The 16789-nt window shown below is 39.9% G+C and overlaps 1 protein-coding gene across 4 annotated transcripts in view; it reads left to right on the forward strand.

The window, feature by feature from the left end:
• Window positions 1–16789, forward strand: part of samd12 (sterile alpha motif domain containing 12) — a 125195-nt gene that overhangs the window by 13588 nt on the left and 94818 nt on the right. For all 4 annotated transcript variants that reach the window (XM_086063461.1, XM_086063460.1, XM_086063459.1 and 1 more), the window contains 2 exons: window positions 4742–4947; window positions 15915–16044. In XM_086063461.1, coding sequence (XP_085919587.1) covers window positions 4742–4947; window positions 15915–16044 — 336 coding nt within the window. The remainder of the gene's footprint in view (window positions 1–4741; window positions 4948–15914; window positions 16045–16789) is intronic.

Raw genomic sequence — 16789 nt, forward strand, 5'->3', positions numbered from 1 at the left:
ATCTGCGACAATGCGTCGTCATCGAGCTGCGACCATTACGTCATCACTGGAGGAGTATCCTGCATAAGGTGTCCAGACGGGCACGTATTGAAATCTTCCCACTCTGCAGCCCGGTTTCAAAAGTGATCGGTTTCAAGCTCCGAAACCGCGCCGTCATGTGGATGAACGGTTTAAACGGTAAAAACTTGTGAGGATACAATGAAACTGGCTTTCGTGTGGACGGGGCCTAAACACGCCAACACTAATGAGAAACACCTGGGAAAGGGAAAACACACAGGTGAACGTGGTTAGACATATAGAGACAAGGGAAGAAACCAGGTACACAAGATAAAAACACCTTTCCTCAGTCTCTCCTTTGGACTCTTGAGGTCTCCCTGATTTGTTGGAATTGAGATGTTTCTGGGGTTGGTGGCCCGGTGGGTGGTGTCTGGTCGGTGCTGGATTTCACTTTCCTTTGTTTTCTTTGGTCCTTCCTCGGGTCTCCTGACGGCGGTGTTCGGTTTAGGTGAACTGTATGTGATTTTTAAAATATGTTTTTGGTAAACTAACGAATACACGCACACTCGCATGCACGCACGCACACATACACATACACATACACATACTCACCCACATACAAAAAACAAAAAACAAAAAGAGCAATGATGATGACATTACCGAATGAACAATACTGAGCTCTTAAAAAAAAAAAAAAAAGATAAAAACACCAACCACAGACAAAAACAATGAAAACACCCATAACAAACAAAAACCCAACCCCCAAAGAACCGAGACATGACAAAGGTCTTTAATTCTAATGTTAACCGGTTGCATTTTTCTAGTACTGCATTCACACCTTTGACAGCCAATTGTGACAAAAATAACATGTTGTGCGCAACTACTTACAGTAATAGGTACATATAGGACCTATTTTTTCAAACCACATGCTCTAACTGGAGGTGAGGCGCATGCTTATTCAACATTAATCAACTTCACCCTCACTTTCATTGTAATATCTCGCTAAGAGAATATGAAAAGAAGACGAAATGGAGGCCGACACTGCCGTCTGTCTTCCCCCTCAATGCTCACACAGCATGCCAGGGTGGGGAGACTGATGAATGCAATGGTGCTATTTATAGTAACCATTGCCGATTCGAAAAAAAGAAAAGAACATCTCATTGCCCCTCCCCTCTGCCCACTCGTCTGATTATAGGATTGAGGGCAATAATACAACAGTCCTCCATCTTCATGCTGTCTTTCTTGATAGTTTTAATTCCTGTCATCATCTTGTCATCCGCCCTTAAGTCTGGTCGCACTGAAAGTTTCCAATCCTTTTAAAGGAAGACTGTAATTTCTCCTTTGTGTGATTGTATATCAGTCACAATCTCTCCATTTGAGTCGGGGTGAAGAGAGGGCCTGAAAGAGTGAGCCGTGAGGAGAGGGGAAGCGATGAAGAGGGAGCAATGTTCCGTGCTGTGAATTTCAATTGCATCTCGGACCTCACTTACTTGTGTATATTCTCGCTTTGCACCTCAGGTCCTGTGCCATAGGAACTGGAATGCATACAGGCATGCAGCTTGTCATTTCGCTCTAATGATGTGAGCATACCTGTAGGCAAACAATGGTTGCTTTGTGTTCTCGTGTCGGTTTAACACCTGAAAGCAAAACCTCTCCAGTGCGTTGAAACTTGATATCATAACATGAGTCACATAAATACGTGGACGGTCTCATCTTTGTTGCTACCAGGATGTTTTGTGGATGTTGTTCTCAGTCTATTATGCTACAAAGTGGTCGCTAGAGGTGTGCCATATCAAGATGCTGATAAGACACCATGATTAGTGTTCAGGTGTGCCTTAGACTGCCCACAATAAAAGGCCACTCTGAAAAGTGCAGTTTTGTTTTATTGGGGGACTTCTGGGGACTCAGAAAAGTCCGAAATGTTGATATTATTTATGTGGAAAAACTTTTAGATCTTATAAAATGGGAGCAAAATCAAGTGTTGCGTTTATATTTTTGTTGTGTATACATTTGACTAAAACGCTTTTTTCCATTTGTGCTGTCTAAGTAGAGTTTCCCGGCAGCCATGGAAGCCACGTTTCAGCCAACCAGACACTAGGGGTGGGCGATATGGGCCAAAATAAAATATCTCGATATTTTTTCAAAAAAACTTATTTTGACGATATTCTACAGAAAGAAAGAAAAATCGTGTAAATCTGGACTTGCTTCACAGAATAATTATTGATAGCGTTTTTTTTTTTTAACAGTTCTTGTTTATTAGGGGTGGGAATCTTTGAATGTCTCATGATTCGATTCAGATTTTTGGGTCTGCGATTCGATTCAGAATCCATTTTCAACAACAAATGCAGCCGCTATCTTTTGACAGGCAATTTCTGAAGTTGTCCTGCACATAATACACGTGAAATGGTCGCAAATGTAGCTATGATACGGAGTACAAGCGTGTAAAAACTGAATATTAAGACAATATGGATTGGAATATCAGGTCAACTTTTCCTCGCATGCATAACGGCGGCGTTTGTGAGGCATTGCCAATGTTTACTTGCTTTATCAATTACAGTGTGTGTTAGCTCAATGCAGTGAGGCTTTTCTGATTGTGTTCGGCTGCTTTACTTATCTTATCTTTAGCGGGAGTCGTACTTGTGGAGTCTCGGTCACGTAATCCTCCATATGGTCCGTGTTGGAACGGAAGTGCTTTTAACGGCGAGCGTTTTTCGGCACACGTTACGATGATAATTTCCAGGCTAGAGACGCGGACTTAAGGCTTGCTAAGTTTATTAGTCACTAATACGAGACTTCAATTCCATGTTGTCACTTGTAAACACTTCTCCCGACTTCCTCACGGCTGGCGCCACCGGGTCACGTGACTGAATCCTGCCCGCTGATTTGCAGAATGAAGACGTATCACTTCCTCCTCTTCTGTCTATGCACGCTGATTCGTCAAATGAGAACTTTCATCACTTCCTCCTACTTTTCCGCCAATCAATTGAGCCGTTTTTTTTTCTCCATTTAGAGCAAGTATTAAAACTCAATAATGTCAAATTGGACATCGTGAAAGCCACGTTGACGATATCGATGACGATGATTATCGCCCACCCCTACCAGACACCAAATTGAACAAAACGGGATGGTCATGATGAGACAATGCGGGCAATCGTGCCATGAAAAACGGATTAATCGGCTGATTAATTGAAAACAATGGTAATGCATTTTTCTTTGGCCCCCAATGGAATTCAAATTCAGTCTTGCATCACTGACTGACTGATGGATACATCAATGAAAGTGATTTGCTTTATTGATCCAAAGTAACATGTTGATTGCAATTCTATGGAAGGCTGAGACTGATTGAATGATTGAAAGAATTGATTGAAATAATTTTACAATATATATTTCCTGTCGGTCAGATACTGTGAAAGCTTATTGTTGAGCCCCCCCTACTACCTCCCCCCCCCCTCGGAAAAAACCCCAAACCAAAAAAAACACTAGGTTGCCCTGATAACAATTGGGGGTACAGTTAAAGGTCTATTTCTACCCCTAAATTACAATCAACATTAGGGCACCCAAAAAATTAATTGTTTGACTCATAAACTGCATTTTGATGCATTTTCCGTAACCAAATGTTAAAGATTGTCAAGGGTAAAAAGAAGAAGAAGGAAAAAAACATTTTCCTGAGCGTGTATGGTATATACACACCACTGTAAACAAAAATAATAAACAGTTTTTAAAGATAGACCTTGTTCTCAATGTACTCAATGTTACAGCCAATGAATGCGCTACCTTTTTCCACCGGTGAGATGATGGAAACTTTCTGACAACACGGAAGGAAACAAATTTTAGACGCAGACATCTGTAGACACTGACAAGTTTTTGAAAATTCCATTGGCTTTGTAATGTGATTGTCTGAAGTCTCTAGTGTGACGTTGGAATTCAACAGTCTTGTTTGCAAAATTGCATGCATCTTTTAGTAACATATAGCTCACCCCTCTGCTTGCCATACTACCCATTGAAACGGAAAAAAAAAGAAGTTCTATTATAATGGTGAAAATGTATAGTGATTTATCAAAACACTATTGTTCTTAAACTTTCGTTACTTACTTATATACTTGAATCACCTATCGACTGGAATATTTATTTGTTATTTTTAACATAGAGGCTGAATTTTTATCATCCCTCTTGTATAGAATATTGATTTTTGTAGAAAGTTTACTGCCAAAGTGGTTGTTTGAAAATCCAGTTTCAGATTCAGAAAATAATGATAATATTGGCATCGAATGACATTAAGAACTGTGGACATTCTGTGGACTGTAATGTGTGTAATGTGACACAATATAATCATTTTGCTTAATTTGGTTTTATTTTATGTTATTTTTTGATTAGACCATTGCAAATTCATTCTGATTCTTTCATGATTCCATCCAAAAAAAAACTACCGCACTGCTCACAGTCGCCATTTGGTGTTCTTTTTCGCCACCTAACGGCTAGATTGAGAATTACATGTAATATGATTTTAACAGTCTTGGACAACCATCCAATTGCCATCTTAATATATAAAAACACATGACAAATCTCAGCCAGCATGAAATAACCTGGCAGTTGAATGTGTATATTTGTGCATCAAAAGGTTGTTTATTTAGTAATGCTCAATGTTACACTGCTATTTACAGGCATTAATTGACTATAGTGATTTTGCTAGAATGACAATTAATTTGATTTACGTTCCCTCATGTGAACTCTCTGACCTTCACAGCTGTTCACTGCAACTTGAGCCAGAATGGCATCGACCACCAGATGTACCCGGAAGACGTTGAATCACAGCTGGATGAAGAAGAGGAGTCTGTCGACGGCCCGTCGATGCTTCTGGACGACAGCCCGAGCTACCATGACATAAGCCCGTCCATTTTTCAGCGCCGTTTGCCACCACATCGCTCAGTGTCCGAGTCTGAGCTAACACGGGTGAGGAACCGTCACTAATTGTAAAACCTTTCACATACCCATTCACACTATTGGACAAATTATTTAACATCTAAAAAAAAACCTAGAGATCGGTTGGTAAAACAATTAATGAAAAGGGGAATTAACAAGGAGCAAAACTAAGAAAGACAAGCTGATGTTTCGGCATGCATCTAAATTTGTCTGCTGTGCTTCTGATAATTTCTCAAAGGACCAATTGCTTTAAAAAGTGTCAGTATTTTTATTTTTTGTTTTGAACTTTGTTCTTCACAAATAGAGAGTGATTTGGACAACAGGGAGGAATGTGAGTTATCCCTCCAGATATACACAAACATTCTCATCTCATATTCTCTTTTCTTCGGTGTAAAATCTGTGTTAATCAGCTGTCCATCAAAGCAAGTGGAAGCAGAATTAATTGAACACGCTCCTCTGTGTAAACACTGCGGGGAGCCTTTGAAAACGACGAAAGACAAACTAAAGTTGAGCTTGATGCCTCTCAGAGTTTAAAATACATAATTCAGAATATTCTAAATAAATCATGATATTGAACAGAGGTGGCAAATCCAAGTCCAGAAAGTAAAAACGCCGTAGCAGTTTTTTGGGGGCAATTTTCCTGCTTAAAATTATATCAAAACTGTAGTAAACTAGTACTAAAGTAAAAACCCCAGTCGACGGCAGTTACGCCTGGATGCCTGGACGCCACGCCTGGATTTACAAAGCATTTACTTGCGGCCCCTGCACGACCTGCGGCGCATGCGCACAAGCTCGCTAAGTACGGCAACTGCACTAGGGCAAAATATGTCGGTGACATTAGATTTTGGTTAAAATTACCCAAATATAAATGATAAAAACGAATAATAGTTTGATACTTACACTTGAAAATACTTTTTTGGGCAAAGGGATTACCATCGAACGCCGCCATTTTCCCGCAATTTTGGTCAATTCCGCAATGAATTGTGTGTAATACACTTCGGCTGAGATGCGGGCTCAGCTGAAGTGTAGATTGGTTGTTACCAGAGGTGGCAAATGCAGGTCTACAAAGTAAATACCCTGCCACAGTTTGGCTTTAGCCTCTGATGCTAGCTAGCTAGCTCCCTAGGTAGCTCCGATGGTGCTTGTTTACCTGCTAGGGAGCTAGCATCAGAGGCTAAAGCCAAACTGTGGCAGGGTTTTTTAACGGGTAAACGAGCACCATGGGAGCTAAATTGGGAGCTAGTTAGCTAGCATCAGGGGCTAAAGCCAAACTGTGGCAAGGTTTTTACTTTTCTGGACCTGGATTTGCTACCTCTGATATTGAACCAATTTCCAAATTAATAAACTTAGTATCTCAGCATATAAACTATCCTGATAAAAATATATCATAATAAATTTGAAATTTGCTATTATGGCAACGATCATTTTATTTATGACACATGAACTTTTTCCCCCTTTTTTTGTCCTGAGGGACATTCCAGAAGTGTACCCTACAAACTTCACATTTGAAGTGTGAAATATATTTCAAATTGATGCTATGGAAATCACATGTCTCAGGAGAACTTCACAATCTGGGACTTGCAGCCATCTTCACATGTCAACGGCTCTCCCCTATCAAGTTTTCACTGTTTACGCAGGTGCGTGTGTCAGAAGCTGAGACGGGAGACTCGCTGTGCATTATAAGTGCATAAGAAATTAACTTCAGGCGAATATAGGCTTAATAAAGAAGAAGGGTCTAATCTCTTCGAAATGGTTTCTACTCTTGTACTGTTAGCCAGTTAAGAAGCTAGCTAGAGGCTAGCTAGCGGGCCCGTCCAGTTCACCACCAACTCATTGTTCCACACAATAGAAATACTTCAGAGATCGTTAACTGCATATTATGTTTGCGAGCTAGCAGGCTCGCTAGCCTGTTAGCTGGCTAACTAAGTAGAGGAGTGTTATGATGAAGAGAAATGTTTAAATGTCAACAATAATTGAACTAGGAACTGTATCGAATGAGTCATGGATCAGACACCTACTGTGAATTTTGACATTCAGCTCCTCATTATGAAATTTCACCAGAAAGTCCAATATCTTGAACTTGTATGTCTATTTTAAAGCTTTAAAGGAGGGATCAATTGTACACCCACAAACCAGGGCAAAGTCAGGGATTGAAATAGAGACAGCTATGAAGCAATAATAAGTTGGAAAAGAGCTTGTCTTGCCTTTAATTAAGATCAAACTTCTTGTTTGTTACCAACACACCTTAATATGCTTGCGTGAAAAGATTTTATGTACTTCCTGTAATGCATGTGAATTTCACACATATGCGCACATGCTCACGCATATATCACTTCCATCCTTTCATATAATAGATTAATTAACAGGGGTGATTTTCATCTCCTGCCAGCTCCAGCTCAGCTAAATCGAGTGAGACGCACAGGGAAAGAATGAAAGGTGAAAGCAAGCTTGGCAAGGATGCTAATTAGCTCTGAGGAGGAGATCAGACTGATGACAATATCTCCAATAGACACTTGCTCAGTCAACACTCCACTCAGTTATTTTCCATGCAATCCCAGCAGATGATCTGCACTGCCTAGTGCATGACACTAGAGGGCACTCTAAAACTGTATACTATTACATGTAGTGTTTTAGTTAAGGAGCACTGTATTTGTTGCAGTTTCATGACTGGCTATTAGCAAAATACACATTAATATACATATTCACCAACCAGCTATGACCACTCAATATAATAGGACTTTTTCCTGAAATGTATTTATTATTATTATTATTATTATTATTATTATTATATACTGAGTATCTGTCATAAAAGTAGCCTATGGAGGCCTAATGCACCTTTATGAAGGTTTTTTTTGCAAGCTGGAAATGGGTTAAAAACCATACAGCACTTTGTATAAATGTAAAATTTTATCTAGGGATGTTCAATACCACTTTTTTTTTTTTCAGAATAATATCACTACGAGTACTCAACTCTATAGTAGTACCACTAGGACTTTAAATACATAGCATTTCTCACCAAAAACAATGACAGATAATTTTCACGACAGACCTATACAGTATGTATATTGCATTTTTCCTTAAAATTGCATGAAATTAATGAACATTTTCTGTTCTTCCAATTTATAGTTTCTGATCATAAAAAAGTATTATCAGCCGGTACCAATACTTTGAAATAAGGCCTGGTATGATGACATGACTGATACCTGGTATCGGCTTTAGCCTCCAAATTGTTTGCTCTTCAGTAAAGACCTTTGAGCTATACAGTGCTAACATATAGTTTTAAAATATTGTTGAATATTTACAAATTTACACCAAAAAAATAAGCTGTTGAGTATCTGCTTTTCCTGTCTTCATTAATTATTTTATTAAGTAAAAACCTATCGTGACCATAACATAATAAAATATGGACACTGTCATTGCATTTTATAAAATGTTTACTTTTTGTGTAAATGCCGTTTACTTTTAACCATAAATGACATTGCCATAGAAACCTAAATGTTCACTGTTCTCCTCCTCTTTAGTTTCTGCAATCCAATCCCCTTTGCTTAGTGTCACTGCCAATTTCAAACATTCAGCCACACAGTGCATTTAATTCCGAATCACATTCACCCACAAAGGGAGGTGATTGCCTCTTGATTAATTTAGCTGACTACGTCCATATTGGATCTTTAAATGCATATCAGTGTTAGAGCAATTACACGGTCCGTTGTGTGTGTTATAGTTTGCGGTCGTTACTGTGTGGCAGTTTTTTTCCCCCCGCCACTCTCTGGTTCATGTCAGGGTTGTGTATTCCCCCAAGGCAATGCAATTTCTAGTCTTTAATTTTTGAGCGTGTCCTTGCTGCGTTGCTAAGGTAACATGAAGGATACTGGTGAGCCATGCTGGGTTTTTAGTTATCAATTAAAGCCAAGGACAACACAGCAGGGAATGTTTTGTTGCAGCACATTTGCCGAGTTTCTCTTTTATGTGTGTAATTATGTTTCTCATTTGTCTGTGTTATATTGCACCGCATGCGGGTACATTTGCCACCAATTTGCCATGTATGTTTTATGTGCATGCTTGTTTCCAGATGTATTCCATTTGGAAAAGAGAACATGCTTCTTCTCATACCCTTGGTCTGTCACTCAAACCTCTAATTGGCCCAGGGTCTTGAGAGCAGCTCTTTGAGCATGATTGTGCTTCTTTTTCCTCACCCTCTCTCACTCTACTTTCCTGCTGATGTTTTCTCCCCATTCTTTGGCTCTGCTAGCTGGCAGCATGGCACTAGCTCACCTATTTCCCTCAGCCCCAGGAGCGCTGCTTTGGGCTGAATCAGAGTAGAATGTAAAACACAGATGGCCATTGACTCACAAATGGGTTCATGGAAAATGAGTCTCCTGTGTCAAATCCGTTTGCGAAGCACCAGCGTTTTCTTTTATTTCCTCCTTTTAGCCCCCTGCTTTATCTGTCAGTGCAGTTATACACACAGTGCGTCCTTTTTTCATCGTAATTTTCAGTCAATCAAACTCCACTTTCTTACACACGTCTTTCTTTCACTGTCGTAAATTCTTTCGGAGTTTGGCCTCGCTCTCCCTTTTGTTGCCTCAGGCTCCTAGTCAGGGTTAATTAACATTGAGTTGAGATGTGTTTAATGGTTAATGTGGTCTCTTCCTCCATTACCCCACCCCACCACCTTAATCCACCCGGTGCGCCCTTACCTCCTTGCAGAATCAGCAGCAATGCGAGCTGCCAAGCAATCGCATTAAGTGCAGTACAGCCTCTCCGACCTGCCTGCCCGCTTCGTTTGGCCATCTGTCATGTTACCGTTCTGCTTGGAATACAGACTACTGTTCTGTTGATCCTCATAAAGGGTCTGATATACTAAGATCACGAGTAGGAAGCAATACTTTGGGTGTTCACTCACGCTTACCAATAGCAACAGGTGTAAAAGTGGTAGAGAGCGCCATATTTAAAAGAGAGTTTTGCACTGAAGGTAGCCATGGTGTTTTGCTTTTTGTTTTTTACCTTGGAACATTTGAGAGAGTAGCCTTTCCATCGAAGCTAGCTCTCTTCACCTTGAATCGAGAAAGCATGGTGTTCCTGTATTCTCTATCTCCATGCAACTTAAGGAAAGTGTTCCTTTAGTTTTGCTAGATAGCTAGTTTTGCTGGACTAGATTTGTTCAACTTGGCATAGTAAATGATGCAGATCAACTGAACTATATATTTACAGAGCACTTTAAAACAACCACCACTGTTTTCTTAAAATGGAACACAGGGTCAGCAGATATTATGAAAACAGCAGAGGCCCCAGAATTGAACCCTGTGGAACACCACACGTCCCGTTATACATGTGAATTTTTATTGCACACATTCGTCCGACCACTTTTTTTCCTTGTCATAGTTAGTATGAAGGGATTACAATAATAAAGCCGACTACCGAGCGTACTAATTTCCCTGCAGCACTGATAGGCCAAGCAATGTAGCGCGATCACCTGCAGCCATGGATGCCCAAGCGGGGTGTATCATCACAAATCATGTGAGTCGGCTGTGTATCTTGACCACCGACGAACACCTAGGGTTCAATCGAACCCAGGTTAAGGACCACTGTTTTTGGGATCCTTTAAAAGTCTTAAAATGCATTGAAGCCATGCATCTAAAGTCAAGTCCTTAATTGGCATTAACATTTCTTAAGTCAATCTTTGAAAATTATTAAAAAAAAAACTCTTAAGGGGCTCTTTAGAGCAGGTGCATGTCATTTATGGACTCGGGCAACTTTGGACAGCATGCAATAGGAGCATTGGGAGGGTACTTTTTAATTTTTATTTCTTATAGAATTAAAAAGTCTTAAAAAGTCTTGAATGTAACGTTCCTCAGTCTCAAGGAATCCAGGCACCACAAGCGTAAAATGAAGTTTTAATTTAGTGGAAGAGCCAAAACACCTTAAATCACACCTTAAATTTTGGGGAGGCCAGCAACCTATAAAAGCAGGCTTTGATTTAACTCGTCCTAAGTGTGTGCACTTGGATGTAAAGTAAGTTCCCAACCTGCATAACATTGAATTCAAAACTTAGGTAAGAAAACTCTAGGAGAAGCCAACATGATTGTTACAGTGCTCTGAAATGGCCCAAAAGTAAATATATGAGTTTTATCTTGGGCGATATGGCATGACTCCTTCTTGTGATCTTGTGATACTTAAAGAAGCAAACTCACCCATTAGAATTCATCTCACGTTTAACAAATTCCGTCTGCTAAATTAATCTGTTTATATATACTCCTCCCAGAATTTACACAATGAACTGCCATCACTTTTGCCACTTGGCAGATGCAATTCTGGGTGCGCTCGGTTAGTAGATCATCTTTCACATCTGTCTGTGTGAGTAATCAAGTTTGCCCCATTTTTGCATATGGAAATCTTGAGTAAACAGGCCCATAGTGGCAGAGCAACTGCAGAGAGGATCAGACCTTGATTAGGGGTAAGACGTTCTTTAGAGGGTAGCCTTTATTGTACAAACATATTGGCTATTATTTTAAATTGCCATCATCTATTCATCACTTTTGTTTACAGCTTGAGTTTGAGTCCATCCCATCTAACATTGGGGTAGAGGAATAAACTTTGGATATATACATTCAACATACACAATTACACACATTTCACACACATGGTCAAAGATCAAGAATAACACATTTAAGCAGCATATTTCTGGTCATGCTTAAATTAGCATGCCTTTGTTGTGGATCTGCTTCATGCAGTGAGCCAGCCCTCATCTGTCCCCATATGCTGCCGGGTTAATGTCGAGCTTGGCTTACGATGAATGTCAACTTGTGGGCTTGATCAGACCGGGCAAGTGTGCGCCTTCCAGCTGGCCTTTGGCTGTCTCCTCTTCCGCTGTGTCTGGTTGCCAAAAGCAAAGTTCAGAATGTGGAATATAAGCATTTTAACTTGTGGACACAGCAGTTCACAAAGTGTACACAGTAAATTCTGTAGAGTAAATTTGACTCTATTTAGAGTGGGACCAAATAGACTCAGTTTTAGAGTAATATTTACACGTGGAAGAGAGTAAAATAAATAATTGAAATAAATAAATAAATAAAAGCCACTCAAAGTTTGAGGAACGAACTCACGACCTTCAGCTTGGGCGACATTCAATCTACTCCCTGAGCCACGCAGCTCTTTCTGTTTGTTAATATATCGTTCGTGTCAGCTGGAATCTTCCTAACTCCAACAGCAAAAACGGTTTTGAGACCAAAAACTATGTTTTTGGTCTCTTCTTGGAGGTAAGCAAACTGTAGGAGTGGCATAGCTCAGGTGGTAGTGTGGCTGTCTCCCAAGCTGAAGGTCGTGAGTTCGTTCCTCAATCCTTGAGTGACTTTTTTTCTCTCTATTCTTTATTGTACTCTCTTCCAAGTGTAAATATTAGCCTAATCTAAATAGAGTCAAATTTACTCTACAGAATTTACTGTGTACCTATGTCGCACATAGACACATTGTACAGTACTTCCATCACTTAAACAACCAAGTGACGCTTACCAGAAACTAATCTGTGCTTCAACAAAAACAAAACCCAGTCAGCTCTACTTATCCTGGGCAAAGTCACCAATGTCTTATTATTAACCATATCCCCCCCCCTGCCCACGCACTCTAAAAGCACACGTCCATTTGACCAGCCTCGCTGCCAAAGTGTAGAAACTAGTTGCTGGTGATTATTATGTTAATTAACCCCACAGGGGTCGGAAGTGCAGAATGCTCACAGACACACATTTTCAGAAATAGGCAGCTAGCATATGGTTTACTTGGATGTTAAATTACACACTTGAAGGGTGGGCAAGCACTCTGGGGACCCAACAATTTGTGTATAAAAAGTCAATTTTCCATAATACTGTATGACTGAAAGTAAGGTTTTCTACATTCAGCGACTGTAATAAGAAATGCGAAAGTGAGATGGGTGAGATGAGAGGGAAGATGTGGGAGGGCAAGTGAGATAGCGCTGTTAGCGACTGAATATGGCAGAGCGAGGCTTGGAAGGAAAAGAAGAAGAAATGCTGCCAGCACCTGTAAGTCCACACTGTCGGTGGAGAAGAGACATCCTATGCCACACCACACTGTAGCCAGAGGGCAGGCTCAAGTGGAAGGTAGGGGTTGTGAATTTTTAATCACCCCTTGTTTGTTTGTTATCGTAGTAGCTTCTCAATTAAAATCAAAAGCGCTGGCAGAACACTTCAGGACTTTCATTTTGTCGCCTGCTCAAACTGGAATGTTGTACATTCTGCAGTATTGCAACCCACCATAATGCTGTGCTTGTTTTGTTCAGCCCCTCTCTCACATGTAGAAGTTTTAACGGCCACCAAGAGGATGAGAAAAGCAAACATATGACTGTTCTGACTGTGGAAACAATTGTATGAAATCAAGGCAGGGAATCAAAGGTGTTTAATTATTCTCTGAGCAGTCTTGTAGAGATGCTGGTAAATGATGTAGCAGAGCCTAAAACACCTTAAAAATAGAGAATACATACTTGTTTTTGGTTGATATTTTGAGAAAAGTGCTGGAGACATGTTTGCATTTGTATTGTTAGATTCCTTGAACTGCTTTGAAACCAATATAGTAAATCTTTTTAAAACCTTTTTCCTTCAAGGGGAAGTCAACCTTTAACATTTCTTGGCAAAAATATCTTATATGTGACCTCGCTAGTCTAAACATGACATTCTGATTAATATTACAGTTTTGGAATATGAGTTATGCAACAAGATCCAGCTGTTTTTATTTATCTCAAAGGGCGGCCATTTTGCCACTTGCTGTAAACTTAAGGCCTAGTCTCAATACCCACACTACACTCTACGCTCTTCAATGAAGTATTTACTTAATAGAGGTGCACGAAGTGTTGGCGAGCGCAGGTTACAAGCGTGAGAAAATTGTAGAATTGGCACAGTGTGTGTGACGTCGTCGACTTGCTGTGTTTGATTGTGTCGTCAAACGTTGCCGCAGCGTTAGTTTTTTGGGGGCAATTTTCCTGCTTAAAATGATATCAAAACTGTAGTAAAGTAGTACTAAAGTAAAAACCCCAGTCGACGGCAGTTATGGCGCCACGCCTGGATTTATGGAACAGATTTATGGATTTGAATTTATTTGCGGCCCCTGCACGACCTGCGGCACATGCGCTCAAGGTCGCTAAGTACGGCAACTTCGCTAGGGCAAAATATGTAGGTGATATTAGACTTCGGTTAAAATTACACAAATATAAATGATAAAATGAATACTAGTTTGATAATTACACTTGAAAAGACTTTTTTTGGCAAAGGAATTATCATCGAACGTCGCCATTTTCCCGCTATTTTGGTCAATTCTGCAATGAATTGTGGGTAATACACTTCGGCTGAGATGCGGGCTCAGCCGAAGTGTAGATTGGTTGTTACCAGAGGTGGCAAATCCAGGTCCAGATAGTAAATGCCCTGCCACAGTTTGGCTTTAGCCCCTGGTGCTAGCGAGCTAGCTCCCTAGCGGGTAAACGAGCAGCATGGGAGCTAGCTAGGGAGCTAGCTAGCTAGCACCTGAGGCTAAAGCCAAACTGGGTTTTTACTTTCTGGACCTGGACTTGCCACCTCTGGTTGTTACCTGAGTTCTGAACAACTATCATGTCATTTTCACCCGCCAGCAAGTGGAAAAAATGGCCGCCTTCTGATATTGATAAACAGGGGTGTATTTTGCTACTTAGCTCATATTCCACTAACGCAATATTAACCAAAATACCGTAATTAGACTAGTGGGGCTACCTAGAACATATTGTCAATAATTTTTTGGGGGGTTGACTTCCCCTTTCATATTATTGTATGGTTTATGTCAACACTGTCAAAAAAAAAACGTTTGGTCTTGTAACTGACAAGGTAACCATGTAAATCTGTCGACAAAGAGCGAAATGGAGCGTGGTGTTTACTTTGCAGTACTTTCCAATTAAGCTTGAAAGTGTACATTATATGTTGGCATTCATCCATCCATTATGTACAGCACTTTGTACGCAGCTACATACGGTACAAATGGTTGTTTTTAAAGTGCTCTATGAATAAAGTTGAGTTAAATGAGCTTCCCCACAGCTGAGCAGGCACTGAACACATGCGTTTCAGCAAGTCAGCCAAGTGAACCTCATTATTCAGTTCAATTTTTGAGTTATCAATTGCAACAGAACTAGAAATGCCTAGTTGTGTTACAACCACGTGGTATCTCAATAGGCATTTTCCAGTTGTGTATGCTGTTCATCAATCAGCTTCTGATTATAAAGTCCGCTCAAATTAGAAGTTGTTTCAGGGAGCAGGTCTAAGACCCACTCCTCACTTGTTAAAATAATCACTGAAACCCATGAGGCTTGTATAAATCACTCTTAAACCTCTCCTTGAAGGCATCCTGGTCTAATTTGTTATGTAGTGCAATGAATGCAACACATGATATAAAACATATACCACATATCCAGTCAACTTCATGTGTCCTACACACAAAAGTCTCTGCGGCAATAGACGGGTAGATATTAATCTAATGTGATTCATGGATTTCCCAAGTGGTACAGAATAACTGTTCTGTAGACTAGTATGCAATTTATAAATCCTTGCATTTGCCCGATGAATCTCAATTCCATATGTCAATATGGATTTAATGGTGCATGTTGTTGCAATTACAGGGAAGCAATATTTATTTTCAGAAATGTAAAAAAGGAAAACAAGGCAAAGTCATGCCAATTGTGTCCAATTAGGACACGTTAGGTAAGTGGCAGGAAGTCTACCCCTATAGCCGCTAGTTAACTTCAAAACTAAAAGTGTAGCTCAACCTCTCGTTAACAGACATTATAGCTAGCAATATAGTTTTGCTAGCATGACAAAGTTATTTAAAATGGAACCCTGTAAGCTTACAGCACTAGGTTCAAAGTTTTCAAAACAAAAAGTGACAAGACATCACAGAATTGACTGTATGTCAAATGCACGGATTGTGAAATGACAACAAATGCTAACACGTTTGACATGCTTTATTTACGACAGCCCGGATATGTGAAACTGTCCAAACCAGTGGCTCTGTGGACCCAACAGGACGTTTGCAAATGGCTGAAGAAACACTGCCCAAATCAACACCAGATCTATAGTGACTCCTTCAAACAACATGATATCACAGGTAACACCATTTTATTTATTTGTTTACAGTACTGTGCTATTCACTCTTATAAGATGAGAACAAAAGGGAGAAAAAAAACAAAAATGTATGTTCTGAAGCCCAAGTCCATTTTAAAACTTTATGGATGACAAAAAAGTAGGGATATTTGATACCACTTTTTTGAGACCGATACCGATATTTAAATCTTCAGCACCCACCAATACCAAGTGCCAATACTATTAGTACTTATACATAAAAATTCCCCAAAAACAATGACAGATTATTTTTTAATAATGATGTAAAAGTCCCAATCAAATACCAGTATCGATAGTCATCGCGAGTACCGATACCATGGAATGTGCCTGGTATCGGCGCGATACTGATACCTGGTATCGGTACTCGCCCATCCCTAGAAAAAAGGATTACATATGTGATGCTATCTCTGTTAACTAATATAACCCTTGTTTGTGTTTGTGTAGAGTAGTGATAGACGAATACGTCTTTTTTTTGAAGGACGATACCGATACCATATCGTATATACCGTATTGTATTGTATACGTATATACGCACGTATCGGTCAAGGAGACCTATCACCGATATTTGAAGCCGATTGTCACTTGCAGCAAAGGAGAAAATATTAGCATAAAAACAAAAAAAAACTGTTGTTAATTACAACAAACAATTGCAGGGAGATTCCAGGGTCATCAACATGTGTTAACCTCTCGACTCTAGCTGGATTCTGAAGTATTCGGTTTAGGTGAACGGT

The sequence above is a fragment of the Leptonotus elevatus genome, chromosome 19 (genome assembly GCF_054856555.1).
Source record: "Leptonotus elevatus isolate MCC_2025b chromosome 19, RoL_Lele_1.0, whole genome shotgun sequence".
Classification (NCBI taxonomy): Eukaryota; Metazoa; Chordata; class Actinopteri; order Syngnathiformes; family Syngnathidae; genus Leptonotus; species Leptonotus elevatus.